The sequence below is a fragment of the Selaginella moellendorffii genome, unplaced genomic scaffold (genome assembly GCF_000143415.4).
Source record: "Selaginella moellendorffii unplaced genomic scaffold, v1.0 SELMOscaffold_128, whole genome shotgun sequence".
Taxonomy (NCBI): Eukaryota; Viridiplantae; Streptophyta; class Lycopodiopsida; order Selaginellales; family Selaginellaceae; genus Selaginella; species Selaginella moellendorffii.
In genome coordinates this window covers 152,811-172,589 of record NW_003314389.1, presented here as the reverse complement: position 1 = coordinate 172,589, position 19,779 = coordinate 152,811, and the positions used below count along the sequence as shown (strand labels likewise).

The window sequence follows — 19,779 nt, the reverse complement described above, 5'->3', positions numbered from 1 at the left end:
CCGCTGGCTGAAAAGCAAGCACACCTGTTCTCAACAATGAAGAAGTTCCTCAATATGTTTGACTGTGTGTGCAAAGAGATGGAGAAGGACGCAGTCGTTGGATCAAAGACTTTGCTCAAGTCTGTCTCTGACGTTTCAAAAGATCCTTTGGACTATGAATCGGACTGGTCGACTTGTTAGTTGCTTATACTCATTAATGTCAGGCTAATGAATTAACAAAACCTAACCCATGAGGCGCGTCTTTCTGAACATATTTCCTGCCCTTCTGGCGACTGACAGAGTTCTAGGAAGCCAAAAAATAGAAGAACAAATGGATAGAGAGTCAGAGGTGGTATGGGCTGTTGTATCTCTGGTTGTAGCCACTGCTGTTGTATTACCTCTGCTCTATCGCCTAAGATTACCCTTCAAGGGACTAAAAGTTCCTCCAGGATCACTTGGGGTACCTTTCGTCGGAGAAAATATCAGCCTCAAAGTCCACCAACACGATTTTTATGTTTACAGGATGCAGAGGTTTGAACTCTAAACGAAAAAACTGGTTTTCATATTTCTACATGCAGATATGGGAGGGTTTTCAAAACTCACTTGTTTGGACATCCTTCGATTGTTATAACGACTCCGGAAGCTGCAAAATTCGTTCTTGTTGACCAGGCAGCTTGTTTCCGCCAACGTGGATTGCCAATAGTTGAAAAACTTCTTGGAGAGTCTTTCTTTGGCTACCAAAATCATAAACTGCATCATAGATTAAGGAAGCTTATGCATCGCCCACTTCTCCCAGAGACCCTTCCTTCTTCTATTCCTCTTATTGAGGAGCTGGCGCTAATGGTGATGCAGACATGGGAAGGAAGATCTATAAACGCTTTAGACGAGGCAAAGCAAGTCAGTTTTTACCTGACTAGTATGTTGAGATGCCAACTTACTGTCATAAGTGTCTCATATTACAGTACGCATTTAAAGTCGCGATGGAGTTTATAATAGGAGCTGCCCCACAGCATGAGAAGGAGGAATTGTCGAAAGCGTGTGAACATCTGGTTCGTGGTGTGAGCTCGTTGCCAATCAACATACCCGGAACAAATTACCACAAGGCTCTAAAGGTACTGAAAACGAAAGACGCACTGAACAGCCTCAGGTTTGTATTCAGGACAGCAGGAAAAAGGCCTGTGCACTTATAGATAAGATTATAAGCTGGCGAAGGCTGGAAAGGCGGCCCCAGAGTGACATTCTTGGGATACTGATGGATGTTGAGGATGAAGATGGCACAAAGCTCAGTTCCAAAGATATTCATGACAACATTTTAACTTTACTTTTTGCTGGGCATGATACTGTTGCTGCAGCATTGACCTGGACGCTGAAAAATTTAATGGACCACCCAAAGCTTTTGGAGGATGTTACTGTAAGAAGATATGCCAGCCATTAAAAGCCATCACATATTTGCTTGGCAGGCTGAGCATGAAATTATTCAGCAAAAGAAGTCATTTCCCAAAGAGACCCTCACGTGGTCTGATATTACTGACCAGATGCCTTTGTCAATTCGAGTAAGTGCATGACGTGGACAACTTTGGACTTACCTTTATCATCAGGTCGTCAAAGAGACTCTGCGAGTCGCAAATTTGACTGATTTCTCCTACAGAGAAATCGTTGAAGATGTTGAATATGGAGGTCTAACTGAATACTATCCATCCACAAACATCACATTTACCAGATTCTGTTTGTCTTTCCCAGGTTTCATATTTCCCAAGGGCTGGCGGCTTCTAGTTGCACACTGGGTGTTTCACCTCAGCCCTGAATACCATCCAAACCCAGAAGAGTTTGATACTTCTAGGTTCAAGGTAACGAGTACGAGATGCTCAAAATGTTAGTGCTCAACACAAATTGTTAGGTGGCACCAAAACCGTACACATTTACGCCATTTGGAAACGGTGCACACGTCTGCATGGGACGAGAACTCGCAAATCTTGAGCTTCTCGTGTTCGTGCATCACTTTACCCTGAGATATAGGTATGACGGGTGAAGGGCTTCTGGTTTTGAACCTGTTTCCAGGTGTGAACATTGTGGAGCTCCTGATGGATCAGATTTTGCACCCATACATATACCAAAAGCTGGCCTGCCCATTAACGTTAGGCGCAGGTGAGAATAAGATTTGTTGAATCCTGTTTCTGACATGTGGTCTACAGGAGAAAAAGGTCCCTTGTGGATCAACCATGGAAAGAATAAAAACTAATAACATGCGAGTACAAAAATATTTGTTTACAAAAGTAGTCAATCATTGTGTTCCATCAAGAATCGAACATACCATATCAAAATGTACGAGGTTAAAATGGTCAATTGACTGAACTATCTTTGTGGTCATTACCAGTCCTGACCCTTTGACATTCAAGAAGGTTGTAGGTTTGTTTATGAATGCATTAGCATAGGGATTTATCTCTTTTAATAATTTATCAAGATCACGCATTAGTTGCTCATTGCACTTAGAGTTGTGTTTGTTTTTTATTCTTATTTCTGTTGCTCGAGCAGTATCCAAATATATAATTGTGACTATTTTTCATTATTTGGTTTGAAACTTCCAATATTATGTTAAATTTGTCCATATATCTTAAAATAATTAGGGCCACCTACTACAATCTCTTTGATGTTTGATGCTGCACTACTATAATTTTGTATTAAATATTTAAAATTAACAGTCTTTGGATAAAGCATTGAAAAGGATGTGATTTTTCAGTTGCTATTCTCGCATCACAATTACAATTAAAAACACTGTCCTTCATTAAAAAAAAAGGTACAATGTATGCATTGTTTTTCCATCTTACCAAGGGTGTTGCTCACATTTACCATTTTCATTCTCTGACATTAAACCCATGTTTTGTTTTTTTTTGTTTGTTTTTTTTTGTTTTGTTGTTTTGTCTCACTGCCCTACTAACAGTAGTTACAAGAACACAAGAAATCATATGACAGGAATTGCCAGTAGTAGATAGACTATCATCAAGTTCACATATTCTATGGTCATTCTTTTGCTCACATTAGTTTTCAAACAAATCTCCACAGTAGTGCTAAAGATATTTACCTTAATAGATACTTGCCATTTTAGTCTTATACACTTTGAATGTGCACCATTACATTGGCAACAAATCCAAAATGAATTGCACTTTGGGACTAAATTGATACCAACTCAATAAATAAGAAATCCTGTAAAGTGCTGGCACAAGAATTCACAGGAGTAATATTCTTGTTCATTGTGTAGCAGATCCTCCAATAATCAGGCTCCAAAGTTGATATTAAAGGTACATCAGAAAAACATCTCGAAAAAGATGAAGTTATAAAGAAAGGAAAAAACCATCACTGCCAAGAAGGTAAAGCTTGCTGCCGGTGCCGAAGAGGATGGCACCGGAGACCAGATTCCTCCACGCTCTTGGGTCCATCAATCGAGCAGCGATGCCTTGCAAATCTCGTGACAAAACGCTGCTTGATTACTTCATTCATGCCAAGGATAAGGTTGAGGAGGTCCCGGATGGTGTCTCTTGCCAGTGGAAGTGCTTTCTCGCGGATGAGCTCGCATCCCTTCAATTGGCGGCACGCGCGGTAGTGTCGGACTGACGCTTGTTTTCTCGGCAAGACAAGCACGGGCCTTCCTCACTCTTTCACCAATCCTCCGCAGTCGATGTAGGATGCCACTGCCTGCTGCTGGGCGAAGAGTTCCTCTTGACTTCGCAGGAGCCGTGACTGCTCGTCCCACAATCCGACGCTCCCAAGCAGGTTGGACATGAGAGAGTAGGCTGCCGTGTCTCTGTCGTCAATCTTCACGAGTGATTGAACGCCACCTTTCCGGTCTCCACATCTCTCCACGTCCGGCAAGCAGCCAGGAGTGTCCTCCAAGTGAGCGCACTCGCTTCTGAGCCCATGCTAGTCACCATTGCCAGTGCCTCGCATAGCTGGTTGGCCCGACCGAGCATGTCTACCACGCACACCCGGTGCTCACACCTCGGACTCACTCCATAGTTCGAATTGCCTCGAAGTACTTCCTGCCTCTAGTCACCATGCCGGCGTGGCTGCACGCAGCGAGGACGCACAGCAGCGTCACACTGTCCGGCTCAACTCCTTCGTTGTCCACAGCACGGTGAAAGACATCCAGGACCTTCTCGGCGTCGCCCTGGCGGCTGTATCCAGCGTTTCATGCTATCAGATCTCGAGTCTGAGCTGCATCAAACGTCTGCTGTGCGTCATTCATACTTCTGGCTTTTCCAAACACGTCCACCATGCTATTGGAGAGCACAACGTCTTTCTCGGCTCCATATCTGTATACTTCCCCAGCAATGGCTTTAGTGACTTCCAGCGATCCCACAGAAGAGCTTCCCTTGAGCACGGGGACAAAGACTCGAGCATCTGGCCTGACCGAGTTTCAGTTTCATTCCCCCAAAGAGCTCACCACAGTCCACGTACCCTGACATGAGCACTGTCCACGAGACTACACCACGGTGTGGCATGCTGTCGAAAACTCGCTGGGCGTCCACCAGACTCCCACACTTGGCGTACATCTTGCTGGCCAAAACGAAGTCCCAGTGTCGAAGGAGTTTGGATCCCTGGCAATGGATAGCAATCCCTTTCTCCAGTGACGAAACTTTGACAGCCTTTCCATCCACCTGAGTGGCCTCTTCCCTTGCAGCGACGCGGATGCAAGCCTTGAGTTCTGCTGTGACAATGCTCGAAGGCGTGAGCGCATTGCCCCTCGCATTGCATACGTTGGAACAGCTCTAGTGCCTTGTCTTCCTCTCTACAATCAACACAGGCCTGAACCAGCGAAGTCCACGACATGACGTCGTGCGAGCACATCTGGTCGAAAACTCTTCGAGCATCCATCAGGCTTCCACTTCGCGTGTAAGCGTCGACTAAGGTGCTCGCCAAGATCACGTCCATCTTAAAGTAGTTTCTGGAGTCTCCATGAAGAGCCAGTGTTCTCTCCAAGCATTTGAGCTTGACCAGCTTTCCATCAACCTTCACGGCCCCTTCCTTGGCCACCAAGCCGAGACAGGCCTTCGACACAGAAACTAAAGCCATAGCATCTGGAATGTTTATTCTTCTTTATTACAAGTAACATCTTCTACAATCACATCACCTAATGACATCCACATTTTTTTACTTTCTCTTGCGACCCATTCCCAGTATTCCAAATTTATATTTCCATTGTTCATAAGCTAGTGCATGTTCTCTAGTTTTCAGTAAAGTAGAATAGCATAGATCTGTTGTAGATCGTTATGGCAAGATGTTTCTTATTGGTAAGAGGTTTTTCTTTGTATTCAAGCAAATGTAGCAATAGCACAATAGAATAGAGATTCCTTGTATTTTCAGGTCACTCTTCTGAATTGTTTCTTCTTGCACATTTCTTGATGCAAAATCCACGTTTTCTCACCGTACATATCTGTTGATGGGTTTACCTCCCGGGAGTGACAGCCACCAGGATTACACATTTTCTAATTGCACCATAACCACAGCATAGTTCTTGGACCCGGCGGTCTTGCCCAGTCATTGTACGTGATATTACCCATATTGGACATAAGCCAAAAGCAAGCAATTCATGCGCACAAGCATCATCGTTTCCACAAGATTATGAGAACTTTATTTTGTACAAAAAAGAACTTGCTGTGGAATCCATGAAGCTGAAAAGGGAGAGGTTGCTGGCTGATGATAGTGTGAATCCATTCAATCTCACTGTCTCGGTGCTTGATGTGGCCGAAAACTGCAAGCACCTCAAACTCGTGTATGTTTTGCGAGTGGTGATTGTAAAGCCACTTGGTTGCTGCTTTCTTGCCATAATTCAGGCGGGAGCAATGATTAACCGCCAAGTTGAGCATCATCTTTCTCACTGGTCCTCTCAAACTTCAACAAGCTGTTTAGAGCTGTGGATTATAGTGAAGATCAAAGTTCCATGAGTAACCGAAAGCTTGCTCGGTCTCTAGCACCATCAACCTTTTACCTTTAGGACGGAGAATGCTTGTCTATAAGCTCCTGGGAGAAGGTCCATAGCTTGTGAGTGAGCTCGGGATCTCTGCCATAAGCGCTACAGTTGGATTTGTTGGAATCCATGAAGTATTGCCTGGTGACGTCCTTGAGGCTTGGATGTAAAGCCGTGTAGCACATTGTAGCAGCGCCTTGAGAGATCGATCACATATTAGTCACGAAAAACTTCCAGATAATTGGGAGAATTTTTCTTACCTGTGCCACTTTTTTAGTGCCCTGAGAGATTGATCACGTATTAGTCACGAAATTTCCAGATAATTGGGAGAATTCTTCTTACCTGTGGCACATTTTTCCAGAGGAAGCTGGAGAAGAACTTGAGAACCCCTGCCTGAAGATTAAAGCTCCATATAAGTACCTGAAAACAATGACGATGCAAAGAGAGAAACTCACTATGTAGAATGTGTACCCAAAGGTGTCATTATAAACCCCGGATGAACAGCGTTGGCTGTGATGTCAACTCCTTCGGCCTAATCATGCATGGGCAACCAAATCTTGCCTTCTCCATGCTCTATGCTCATCTCACGACACACACACACACACACAGAACCTTCCCGCAAGCGATGATCAATGCTCTCTCCTTGTGGTCACGCGCCCTAAACGACAATTGAAATTTTTTATGATCCCAAAAGTCACGACTCTCCATTGTTTAATATAGTGATATAAAATTTACATTGTGAGTTTCCAAGGAAGAATGGTAGATTATATGCAACCAAAAAGAATGACTCACTAGATGATACAAAAAAGTTTAACTAAAGGAAAAAGGTTTTTAAGCAAGAGTTTTTGCAATTGGTTAAAGGTCTTAGGATACTTAGGGTTAAGTATATTTAGGTTTGAGTAGTATTTATATATAATTTTTTTATTAATGTTCTAATTTTTTTATATTTTTGAATTAAAAATATTTTTGTTTAGATTAGAGCTTTAAATAAATCTAAATTATAAACTAAAATTATCTATAACTTAGTTATATATTAATGTGTTACCAAATTTCAAGTTATAATTCTGTTGTGAATATTCAAGTGACAATAGAAATGATGAATAACATGCATTATTCCCCCTTTCAATTATATTTTGAGACTCTTGGTAGAGAAGCTCTCGTATCCAAAGCTTGATTTTAGAGCTTGATATAGTTTATCTCTGGGAGATATAGCATACCCAAGATAAATAAATCTTCTTTTTATAAATTTACAATTTTAGAAATTTGGATTGTATATAAAGCTATTCATCTCTAAAGAAATGCACAATAATGCAAATAGATAATAATGCAAGTGTTGGGGAAGATAAGATCATTTTTTATCATCAATAAATTTGAATTTGATGTTTCATTGCCTTTATGAAAAAGGTGCACAACCCTAAACACACATGCAGGATTTTTGCCTTGCTTGAAAAGCAGATGAGTTTTCACAAAACAAAAAAATCATAGACTACCAAAAAACAAATAGCTTAGTTTGGAGAAATTTTAATTTTAATTGCATACTGAGTTAAATTCTTTTTATCTGAACTATAATGATGCATCTAACATTCATATTTTACTAAATAATAATATAATTTCTATTATCTATCGGGTTTACATGAATAAATGTATCTAGCTTGCTACCATATTTATATTAAACCGCATAAGCCAACAGTGGAGAATAGTTTACATTCTAGATTCTAAATCAAACTAATATTCTTTTATCTTCATCCAAATATAATAATTACATCAGAGATATAATGTTTGTATTAAGACAAATCTGTATTAAAGCTTAATGATAAAACTATGAATTCATGTCTCATATATGACATAGTATCTAATATGGTATAAGATATCTCATAAACATACAAATATCAAATCCATTTCTTAATAATATCTAAAAAATTAACAAAGTCTTTTATGTTTTTAATTAGTCTTCTTGCTCATAACCTTACTTTAATCTACCAGCAGCTTTACATGAGTTTAATCTTTTGCCTTAATATTGACACAATGATTTATTTGCTATAGTTAAACCATATGGTTTACATAAGTCTTTTGATCTTGCTCTAGATTTTTTCTGCATATGTATTATCTCAATTGCTATCAGAACATAAGGAAAATATCTTGTTAGTTCAAAATGGTAAATTAAGTATTTAAAAGAATAAAAGTTAATGGTTTCTAGATCGAGAAAAATTATATGTCACATTTATGAAAAAATAACAAATCCTCTCGGAAATATAGAAATAATATTTTTGAAAATACTTTTATTAGCTGTTTTATAAAATAAAATGTATTAATACACCAATAATATAGAACATGCTTTACCAATAAATCAAGAGTGTGTAAGACATTTTGTACCTTATAATATTAAAGATAACTACTATGGAATTTAAATGATGAAGAGATAAAATACTTGAGAAGGAAAAATATAGAAATTTTATTATACAAATAAGAAGTTAAAATCTTAAAAAAAGTGGTCTAAATGAAGTTCTCATGACAAAAGATTCAGGTTACAAATTTGTAGAACAACTCACAATTAAATATCTAGATTGTTAGGAATAATTTTGAAAATAATAAGCTACACTTTATGAAGATGATATTTAGGTGATATCATGCTAGAAGTTATGATTATAAAAGCTTATGGATGTGATGACTTTGAAATCTTTAATAAAAACTTGCAAATATTTTATTCAAGAATGTCTTTAGCCAATGGATTTTAAATTATATATAGCTAAAAATATAGAAAATTTCAGTTCAAAATATAATTACAATTAATTTTTTAAAAACCGCTATTATCTATATGAGAACATGATTGTAAACAGATATCAATTATAAAAAAGATTAATATTTTTAATAAAGTTAGAACCAGCACTTAAATAATGGTATTATTATATTTTTATATGTTACTATATTTAATATATAGCAATAACATTATCAATGCTGGGAGAAATGAAAATTAGTTATTAAAGCCCCAGCTACACTGGGAGTATTTTGTTTATTACTAATGTCTTAATAATTTCAAAGAGTTGTAATTGTAATTTTAATTTTTAATATATTCATAATGATAACATGCATATTTAAACATCATATAATCTATATATTAAAAATCCCATCTAGAATTGACTCTATCACCAGCACACATCATAAAATAATAAATAAAACTCATAACATTATATAACATTTAAAACTTTGATTGTTGAGTGAAGTCCTAGATTTTCTATAAATGGAATAACTCACTATGGAATCCCATGGCCAGATGACTCATTTAGAGATTTAATTTAATTTATGTTTTAATAAGTACCATTAGATTACTGATAAAAATTAAATTATTATACAGAAAAAATAGCTGGAACTATTAAGTCCTCTCTTTTCAATTAGAATATAAGATATTGTTATATACACTAATTTGTTTCTAATCTACTTTAATATATTTTATACTTTCCATTAAATGTTTTCAAAAAAGTATATATAATAAAATCTCCATAAGTACATGGCATATTTTTAGTTTATGTTCTTTTTATATTTGTATTTGACATCCTCCCAATTAACAATATTTATATTTATACTTTTAAGATTACTAATTAAAAGTTAAATTATTTTATTATTTATCATTATGATTATTTATGGATATATTTTAATATAAAGAGAATGCTAATATGAATTAAGTTTATTATCTCTAAAGCTTCTTTTTTTATTTAAATTTATTGCATTATAACAATGTTAATGTTATTGAGACTAAAATGTTTCAATCAAAAGTAAGGTTATACTTGGATATTAGGGTATTGATGATACATAATTGTTTATGTCCTAAACCATAATATATCAGAAAATTTTAGAATGGTTCATAGATTGAATTTAATAATATTAAAATCACATTTTTTGGATGAGGAATCACATTTTTTAGATGGTTTCCTTTTGTATTGTGTCTAATGTTGTCTCAATCATATTTGTATCTGTACGCCATTATATTTTTTTTTTTTTTCCGTGTACCAAAGAACACATTATTAGTCTTAAACAAATTATTATAACTTTATGATTTTACACAGATCTTAGAGTATATATGAGCTAACCAACAACTCTATGTGAATAGATTAATTGATGAATCTGAAATAAGTATCATAAGATTATTCATAAAAATAAACCTACTTTATAAGATAAAATAGCTGGAGATTTGATAGAGGCTTAAGGAATAGAATTACAATTTTAATTACAAATTCACCTATTTTTTCAATTGAATTGAATTGAATTTCATTGAATTGAAGTTATTTTCTATCATATTTCTATATATGATAGAATTATATTATTTTCTATAGTCACTACTTTATTTACTTTTAAATTTAAAGTATAATTTCTATTCTGTCTACTACATTCCATCTTTGTGCAGCAAAATTATGTTTAATTTTCGTAATGTAGTATAAAATCGATCAAGTACTCTTTGTTTTATAAAGATTTCATTCTATAAAACAAAGAGTATATTAAAATATCTGTTGGGAGATATAGCATACCCAAGATAAATAGATCTTCTTTTCAAATTTTACAATATTAGAAATTCTGATTGTATACAAGGTTAAATTTAGCTTAACTTTACTACTATTCATCTCCAGAGAAATGGACAATAACGCAGTGAGATAATAATGCAAGTGTTAGGGAAGATAAGCTCATTTTTTAATCATAATTAAATTTGAATTTGAAATTTTTATTACCTTTATTTAAAGCTACACAACCCTAAACACATCTAGAAGATTGCTGTCAGGCTTTAAAAGCAATTGAGTTTTCACGAAGCCAAAGAATTATATACTACCAAAAAATATAAGGTTAGTTTGGAGAAATTATAATTTTTATTGCATAAACTTTTTATCTGAATTGTAATGGTGCCTCTAAGTTTCATAGTTTACAAAAGAATAATAGAATTTCTGTTATGTATCTTTTTTATATTTAAAAATATACATAAGTAAATGTATCTAGATAATCACACTTCATTATAGGTGTTTGAAAAGAGGTACATCCAAATATAATAATTATATTGGAGATATAATGTTTGTATTAGGACAAACCAGTTCTAATGCTATATGATAAAACTATGCATTCCAATTTAAAAATACATTACTATTAAATGATTCAACACTACTTACTATTCTAAAATTATATAAAAGGACACGTCCATCAGGCCCATGATATCCAAGTCGTCGGCAGCTATAGTGGAGAAGAGCGTGAACGAGGCAGTGAAGGCAGGTGCCAAACTTCTAGTTGGTAGTAAGCAAAGGGGAGCTTTCATGGAGCCAACGATCCTGGAAGACACTCCCTTTGACACAGATGCAAGGAAGGAAGAGATTCTTGGTCCCGTGATCCTTTCTACTCATACAAGTAAGCTCTCAAAGTTTCTTAGCTCCTAAAGTTCTTATTTACTCTTTTTTCTCTCTCTAAACTAAAACGGTGGTGACACAGTGATTTCAAGGAAGCTGTGAAGGAAGCTAACAACACACATTACGGTCTCCAAGCCAGCGTCTTTACGCATGATCTAAACAAGGCCTTCTATGCGTTTGAGCACATAGAGGTAGCTTTGTGTTTGAGATATAGAAAGTATTGATTGTTTGTTTGATGATTATTCGATCTTCACAAGCTGGAGGAGTTTGCCTCAATGATTCGCCAAGCATGCGCGTTGATAGCCAGCCATACGGTGGGATCAAAGACTCTGCAATCCAACGAGAGGGTGTCAAGTACGCGATGGACGACATGCTCGAAACCAAAGTTATAGTAATGCGCAATGTAGGCAACGCGTCTTACTTTTGATCAAGCTCGAGCTCGAGCTTTTGAGAACAGTAAATACAGTCTATCCACAAATGATTGCCGAGTTCTCCTCGTTTGCTAGCTCGCTCTCTAGCACCATCAACCTTTTACCTTTAGGACAGAGAATGCTTGTCTATAAGCTCCTGGGAGAAGATCCATAGCTTGTGTGCGAGCTCGGGATCTCTGCCATAAGTGCTACAGTTGGATTTGTTGGAATCCACGAAGTATTGCCCAGTGACGTCCTTGAGGCTTGGATGTAAAGCCGTGTAGCACGTCGTAGCAGCACCCTGAGAGATCGATCACGTGTTAGTCACGAAAAACTTCCAGATAATTGGGAGAATTCTTCTTACCTGTGGCACATTTTTCCAAAGGAAGCTGGAGAAGAACTTGAGAAACCCTGCATGAAGATCAAAGTTCCATAAGTAACCGAAAACAATGACGAGGATAACAGACAAACTCATTATGTAGAATGTGTGCCGCATCAAAGGCGACATTATAAACCCCGGTGAACAGCATTGGCTGTGATGTCAACTCCTTCGGCATAATCAGCGAAAGAGAAAGCATTGACGAAAGAGAAAGGTGGGAGAGATTTTAAAGCATTAGACAAATACCTTGAATCTCATTGCCAGTTCTTTGGCATGGAGGATGTTCACGAGCTTGGATTGACTGTATGCTCTAGTGTCGGAGTACCTTTTGGAAGAAAAAAGGAAGAATGTAAGCTCACGAGAAAAGAAAGTCGTTTGGTACCAGGCTTTGTCATTAAGGTGTGAGAACTGGATTCCACCGCTGTAAGTGTGATGGAGGAGAGGTTGACAATTCTTCACTGGATTCCACTTTCCTTAGCGGTCTCCATCATTTTGTCCAGGAGCAAGTTTGTGAAAAGAAAATGGCCTAGAAATCACAACAAATGAAAGAAAAGAGTCAAGACTCCCGAAAAATTCCATGGCGCATACCCACAGATGGTTTGTAGCGTAATATCTAGAGGTTCACAAGTCGCTGGTGGCTTGTGAACAGCCATAATAACCGTTTCTTAAACCTAAAACCAAGCTCTTTGCCACCATGTCACAATCCTCACCATTGCTTTGGAGCGTCACAAATCTGGATCGTTTAATCAAGAGCATCATCATCATCATCATCAAACTCTTTATTTAAAGTTGCTATTTTGGCATCGGCGTCACATATTCCATTTTTAGAATATCCATTTTTACTTATGGTGGATGCTCCCAATCGGACGGACTAAATCTGTGATGCTCCAAAAGAACGGTGAAGATTGTTACATGGTGGCAAAAATGGTGGTGCCTCTTGAATTCTAGATTCGTAGCTTTGGAAATTTTAGGTTTATGAAGGAAACTAAATTTATCGAGCAAGATCCTGCAGTTCTTTCCAGATCTTGTGTAATGAAATTTGAAGCCAGGTACGGTGAATTTGTAATCAATTTTCTTCTTTCTTTTTAAAACTAATGCAATGTCGTTCTGTTGTTTCTATCGTTAAAGAATTGAAAGGCAGAGAATATATGAGTGCTGTATTCTTGCAGTGGTCTGTGTGGAGTACAATCCTAAGATTTTGTGATTTACAGCTGTTTTACAGTTTTGGAGCCGATCAAAATAACCAGTGTTTGTTTAATGAGAACTGACACATTCTCAAACGGAGATTGTAAGGTGTTGCCGCGTTCCTGGATGGGAACTCTTCTGTTGTAACGTCCAGTTGGGACTTGGTAATTCTTTCCTCTCCATCTTAGAATTTGATCCAGTGTTTCTAAAAAGATGCTAAACTTACCATGACGGTTGAATCTCTGGCAGCTATGGCTAGAGTGTGAGCGCAGGGATAGCTCTTGGTGGACATGAAGCTTGGAAGGGACAATTTTTACACTTTACTTCCATCGGTGGGAGTTGAGTCAAGAAGAACCGATCCATCACAGCCCTGAAGAACAGCAAAGTTAGCAGACCAGAATTTAAATCTTGCAAAGCTCTCCTGTCAACGAAACAGTCGTGGAAGTGCAAGTGAAGAACTCCTGCTGGTATCGTCCTCTCCCAATCGGTGTGCTTGCTAAGGGTGTCCCTGATGATCCTCTCGGCTTAAGTACAGGATCTCGAGTAACTGTGGTAGCCATTCTTGTGTACTCCACTCTCATCATGAGCCAAAACGCCCAAGCTCAGAGACAGCAGAAGCAAAACCAAAATGTTCCCTCTCCAACTTCCCATCCTCAGGTATTGCAGCTTGGCATGTCTTCTTCCTCCTCGAATTTTCTTGGCAGTGATCGATGATCCGAAGATGAGCATCGTTCTGTGATGAAATGGGCCACTGATACAAGGCTCTTATAATCCAAGCTAAGTCGTCATAAACCGTGTCTGCTGCCTCTGATAAGTGTTTCCATCCTTAAGAAATCCTTTGACATGGTCCAAATACAGGGAAGCTAGCGCTCATTATTTGACGAAGTTCAACCTCTGTACAAGAAATAGGAAAATTCAACCAACTAAAGAAAGGTTCTGAAAGGACATATGTCTGTAGGCTGCGTTTTCTATTGTTGTGTTTGTTAAGCTTTTTCTTTTTCTTCTTCTTCACGATGTTCTTGCCCTTCTTTTTCTTCTTGTTTTTCTTCTTTTGGTCTATGATGCTCAATGGTCAATGCTAAATGTATAATGGGTAACGAGATATGAGTCCGATAAGCTTGCCAATTTGAAATCTTCATTGTTGTCCATTACTTCGTTGCTGGCTACAGGTTAGTATTTATAATTTGTGATATTATTACTTTATCTGGTGTTTGTAGGAGGACTGCCTTGGATCCCAACAACACAGTTTCTTGCTACAACAGAGGCCATGAATTTTCGAATCTGTAAGAATTTAAAAAATTCTGTACTTATAAAAGAAAAAAGTACTATACTGAACTGTACCTTGATCTTAGTGAATCAAAATAGCTTTTTTCCTTGCTATGGAATATGTCCAGGTGTGGGCACTTGTTTTTGTTCTCTACCTACCTGCTTTATTCCTATTGTGTAGTACTATTATAGCAAAGACCCCAGCTCTGCTGGGAGATAACATACTCAAGATAAATAAATCTTATTTTCTAATTTTACAAAGTTAGACATTTTGATTGTTTACAAGGTTAAAAAATTTTTTGTGTGTGTGCGTAATGAGGGAGGTCTTCCCTGCAGGGCGCTGTGGAACCACCAGGACCTAATGGGTGGAGGCACTCCTCTCTGGGGGGGATGCCTACGCACATTATCACACTGCTGCCACCCACACAAAGAATGGGTATTCAACTGTACCTTCACACGCTACTTTTGAAAATTGCAAGCCTTTTTGGTGCAGTGAGGGAAGAGTAAAATGTTCTAGATGAGAAAAAAACAAAAAAACAAAAGAGTGAAGTGGCGATCCACTGTAAATTCTCTCTCTCTCTCTCTCTCTCACACACACACACCTGATTTTTATATCTGATATCAGTAGCACTAAAGAGGAGGAAAATTCTCTACTAAGACAGAGAGAATAACTACCACATATTTACATGATTCAGAGTCTGCCAAGCATGGAATTTAAGCCAGCCTTTGTGAAAGTTAACAGTGAATGATATGGTGTAAGCTTTGCATTGCTTACTTGTTGCTTATTGCTTAGCAGGATTACTGGAGGAGAAGAGATGACTTGCGACAGGCCACCTATAGTCTCCATGGTTTATGTCGAGTACATAGCTTGATTATGCAAAGTGACTGTTGATATAATATGCTTCTTTCAGTCTGCTGCAACGTAAATGGTATTAAGCATTTTTATAAGGTTTTGAAGTACTTGTTTTGACATGACATGGGATGCCAGGTGTAGGGGTTTTGGAGCTTTTTAGGCGCTGAAACAAGCTGGTTGTAAGCCAGATTGCATGATTTGTACTACACTAATCTCAACGTTGTTCAATAGCTCTTAAGATGGATCTTATCTTTCAAGCAAGAAATTTTGGTCCTGTCCTTCGTTGGAGTAACTCAGTTATAGCGCAGGTTTTCCGTGAAATGGAAAGTGTTTGTGTTGAAGCCAGCTTTCTTACATATGGAGCAATCATCGATGGCTGCACCCAAACTGGCGAACTCGCTATTGCTTTTGGAATTTACAGGATCATGCTCTCAAAGGTTTATGCCATTTGATTCAACAATTAGCAGCAACTTTATGTAATCCATTGTCAGACAGAAAATAAAATCCGATTGATAGCTAATCAAAGCTTCGGTCAGGAGCAGTGAAAAGAGCATTAGAGGTCTTCACAGAGTTGAAGTCTGAAAGTCCTATAGATCCAAATCACGCCATAATGTGTTTTCTCATGGACGGATGCTCAAAAGCAGGAGATGTAAGTGGTTTTTATGATTTCTGTGGCTTTGTTGTGACAGCCAAATTTTTCAGGGAAACTCCGTAGTTTACACCATGATGCACAAGTGTGGAATCCAAGGATCCCCGGAGCCTTATACAGCAGCTGTTCATGCATGCAGCAATCATTTTCCATCTACAATGAGATGAAGGAAGAACATGTGAAACCAAAATTTAAAAGATATGATAAAAAGCATAAATTTTTAATCTAGAGAAAACGAAAATTTCATAAAAACATGAGAAAACAAATAAATTGATATAAATTATAATTATAATATTATTGTAACATTATAGCAGCATTCTAGCAATATAGGATTAATTAAAATATAATTCATAATACTATTCAGAAATAGTTATATTAAATTCTAGCACGTGAGTCACTACAATGTTCCTGCTTTGAACTTGATGAAATATTTCATGGCCAGACAGGGATATTTCTTTACGAAAATATACAGGTGGTGGAATACAACCCAGCGTTCCCACTTTGTGTGTACTTTTCAAATCATAAAGTATTTGAATTCAGGCTTTTACAGCTAACAAGAGCAAAGAGAAGCAGCAGGATCCTAAGCAATGAGCAGGAAAATCTATGTGTTTGGTAATGGGTCTGTATGGAGGCCTTTTAGAACATGCCTCAGCATAACCAATTGTTGTTGAGGCCCAGAAGCTAGATCACTTGGAAGAATGTCGAGTTCTCTTCAATTCCATGCCAGGGCATGACTGTTGTCTGAATAATCACCATTTAAAACTGAATATTTATTAAGTAAATACTCTGAAAAGCCTAGATGGTACCAGAACCTCCAAAATGGTTGATGATTGAGGACTTGTGATTCCATTAATCATGTTAAGCTTTCTTGATGAGTACATTGCTAAGGTTTTAGAATAAAATAGAAAGAGGGAGTAATGTATGTTAATCATCATTTTATAGTCATTTCACTTGAATATTCCCAATAATAAAAATATATGGAAAGTTGGTGCAACATTAGTTTATAAACAATTTATAGCAATTATAGTTCATAATTAAAATCGAAGTTCACCAAAATTTAAAAGATATGATAAAAAGCATAAATTTTTAATCTAGAGAAAACGAAAATTTCATAAAAACATGAGAAAACAAATAAATTGATATAAATTATAATTATAATATTATTGTAGCATTATAGCAGAATTCTAGCATTATAGGATAAATTAAAATATAATACATAATACTAAAATGAAATAGTTATATTAAATTAAATTAAAAATGCTAAGAAATTTCCTAATAAACTTAAATATTAAAGATAACTCTAAATTAAATAAAAATGTTGCTATGAGTTCAAAGTGTATTTTCAAATTAGCATTTTCTACAACATTCATCTTACAACTAATATCAATCCCAGCTAAAATATATTGCTTTTATATAATGTATTTTAAAATAGTTTTAATATTTTATATTTATGTAGATAGTGGAAAAAGTGTTTGAGAAAAGTGCAGTAATGGTATGAAGATTTCATATAATCTGATGAATAGTATCTGAATTAACAATTAAAAATAATAATTTCACTAAATAAATTGTAAATGTTTTAGGGTAGAATTACATAAATTCTTATTATGTTTAAAAATATCTTTCGATAAGCTTCAATTTTTTATAATTACATCATATGTACAAACATTTACTAATCTATTGATATTTTAACTTCAAGATGAATGATAAAATAAATCAAACCATGTATATTACTCCTTTAGTAAAGAAGCTAAAAATCATTCACTTATTATGTCAACATATATAACCAACTTTACCATAATCAGAAAGTACTTTTCAGTGGTCTTTCTGAATAGGATAAAATTTTTATCTACTTAAAATATCTTTATATTCAAAATTATAAATCTTAAATAAAACAAATCATAAGTAAAACATAATTATTCATATTTATTCATTTAATATGATATCATCAAAAATTTTAATAAAAGAATTAAATCTATGTCTTGTTGTATTTAATTTTTTGAAGCTTTTATCTTATTTTTGTTTAAATTTTTTAGGTTATCTTTATTGAAATTCCTATAATTTTATTATAAATTTTTTAAAATACTTATATTAACCAGTAAATTACTAAATAATTTTAATAAATTAATATTTTATAAATGCATTAAAATTAAATATTAATAATATAAATCTGAAAGTTTATAGAATTTTAATAAAATATGTTATTTATTTATGTTTTAGCTGAAACATTATGTCATCTTAATGAAACTGAAGTTCATAAAGACCTAAACTTTTATAGAATATATACATTCAATTAAATTAGCTTTTATAGTTTTTTCATTTTAATAGATATCCAGTTTGCAAAATATTTAAACTCATTTCTTGAATTTGTCCATGATTAAAAATAGTTATATAGAGAAATGTTATGAGTAAATCTATGTTCTCCATAAAATTATTATTAAACATCAAGAGTTAGTAACTATTAATGTGGAGTAAGTTTGAAATATTTCAAATTTAAAATTGAGTTAAATATAGAAATATAATTATTTTAGTGCTATTGGTTCATGAGTTTTAGACATAGCGTGTTGATTAGAAACTGCTAGACATCAGAATTTTTAATTTAAGGTATCTAGATAGTGGACATGAAATGAGAGTGTTAAAAATGAGTTTCACAACATGACAAAATGTAAAAATATTGTAACCAAGGACCAAAAAGTGAATTTGTATATTAATAATTAACAATTTAAAAATTATCCAGCAAAAGTTTTTTACTTAAACATCAGATAATGGATTTGGTGTTGAGAACATAGAAGAAAATTTAAAAGACATATTAGAACAAATATTAGGGATTAGCTTATTTTTTCCTATTTAAAAAATTATTTAGTGATATATAATTTTTTTAATCTATATGTTATTTTTATAGTTTTTATTTTAAAATAAATATTTTTATTTGTATTACATGTATATAATGCTATATCATTTCTTTGGAACTATATTATTGATGTCTTTTATAATATATTAGACGTTAATTTATGCTTATTTTCTATTCTTTAAATTTTAGATTCCGTTGTTCTTATTTTTAAAATAGGAAAATGACGAATTACAGAGGATAACATGCACTAATAACATTTTGTTCACAAATGATAGGCTTGATACAACAATTTAAATATAAAATAAAATAACCTCATGTTTAATTATATAATTATTAATTACTATAAAACATTCAATAATGTACTATATAAAAAGATAATAATATTAATATGAACATATCAATGTGTTAGATGTTAGTATGTTTGTAATCATGTCCTTCTTTATATTATTTGATAAATAATAATTAGTAATGCATAATTATTTATTATGGTATTGTGAAAATTAAAGTTTCAATATTTTTAGTGATATATGATTTTTAATGTTTTGCTAGAGACAATCTTTACTAAAATTGTTTAATGTTTTAAAAAATTTTAATGTGTTTGAAATGATAACTTGCATATAGAGCTTACTAGCATGATATCACCTAATTATAATATTAATGAAGTATGGTTTATTATGTTCAACATTATTCCTATCAATCTGGATATTTAATTGAGAGCTATTCTACTACATTATAGCCTAATCACTTTTACTAAGAAGTTCATATAAACCAGACGTTTTAGTATTTTAAAATTGTATTTCTACAAGTTTTCCTTCTCCTTATTTAAAGTTTTTCTTTCACAAGTATATTTTCTCTTCATCATTTAATTTT

The 19,779-nt window shown here is 34.9% G+C and overlaps 2 protein-coding genes and 1 pseudogene across 2 annotated transcripts; 1 reads left to right on the top strand and 2 right to left on the bottom strand.

Moving 5' to 3' along the window:
- Positions 1-229: 229 nt before the first annotated feature.
- On the top strand, positions 230-2,411 carry LOC112343027 (abscisic acid 8'-hydroxylase 2-like). The gene is made up of 7 exons (XM_024665811.1): positions 230-439; positions 649-876; positions 1,043-1,390; positions 1,578-1,826; positions 1,877-1,995; positions 2,038-2,124; positions 2,354-2,411. Exons 1-7 carry the CDS (start codon positions 230-232, stop codon positions 2,409-2,411), a joined length of 1,299 nt encoding a protein of 432 aa, XP_024521579.1.
- Positions 2,412-3,624: 1,213 nt separating this feature from the next.
- LOC112343026 (pentatricopeptide repeat-containing protein At4g37170-like) lies at positions 3,625-5,046 on the bottom strand. Its single transcript, XM_024665810.1, has 4 exons — positions 4,432-5,046; positions 4,239-4,345; positions 3,984-4,148; positions 3,625-3,883 (listed from the first exon to the last, which is right to left on the bottom strand). The coding sequence occupies exons 1-4, from the start codon at positions 5,044-5,046 to the stop codon at positions 3,625-3,627; spliced, it is 1,146 nt and encodes a 381-aa protein (XP_024521578.1).
- A 6,810-nt stretch (positions 5,047-11,856) lies between these two features.
- Positions 11,857-12,638, bottom strand: LOC112343025 (annotated as a pseudogene).
- Positions 12,639-19,779: the final 7,141 nt, after the last annotated feature.

Excerpts from the sequence above, each read along its gene's own strand:
- LOC112343026 (XM_024665810.1), bottom strand. The coding sequence starts at position 5,046 with ATGGCTTTAGTTTCTGTGTCGAAGGCCTGTCTCGGCTTGGTGGCCAAG. Across the intron at positions 4,346-4,431 it reads TGGACAGTGCTCATGTCAGG|GGAAGCTCTTCTGTGGGATC; the intron begins GTACGTGGACTG and ends CCCGTGCTCAAG. Across the intron at positions 3,884-3,983 it reads GAGGCAATTCGAACTATGGA|AAGCGAGTGCGCTCACTTGG; the intron begins GTGAGTCCGAGG and ends GCATGGGCTCAG.
- LOC112343027 (XM_024665811.1), top strand. The coding sequence starts at position 230 with ATGAGGCGCGTCTTTCTGAACATATTTCCTGCCCTTCTGGCGACTGAC. Across the intron at positions 440-648 it reads TTCCTCCAGGATCACTTGGG|GCAGCTTGTTTCCGCCAACG; the intron begins GTACCTTTCGTC and ends CTTGTTGACCAG. Across the intron at positions 2,125-2,353 it reads CCCATTAACGTTAGGCGCAG|TCCTGACCCTTTGACATTCA; the intron begins GTGAGAATAAGA and ends GGTCATTACCAG.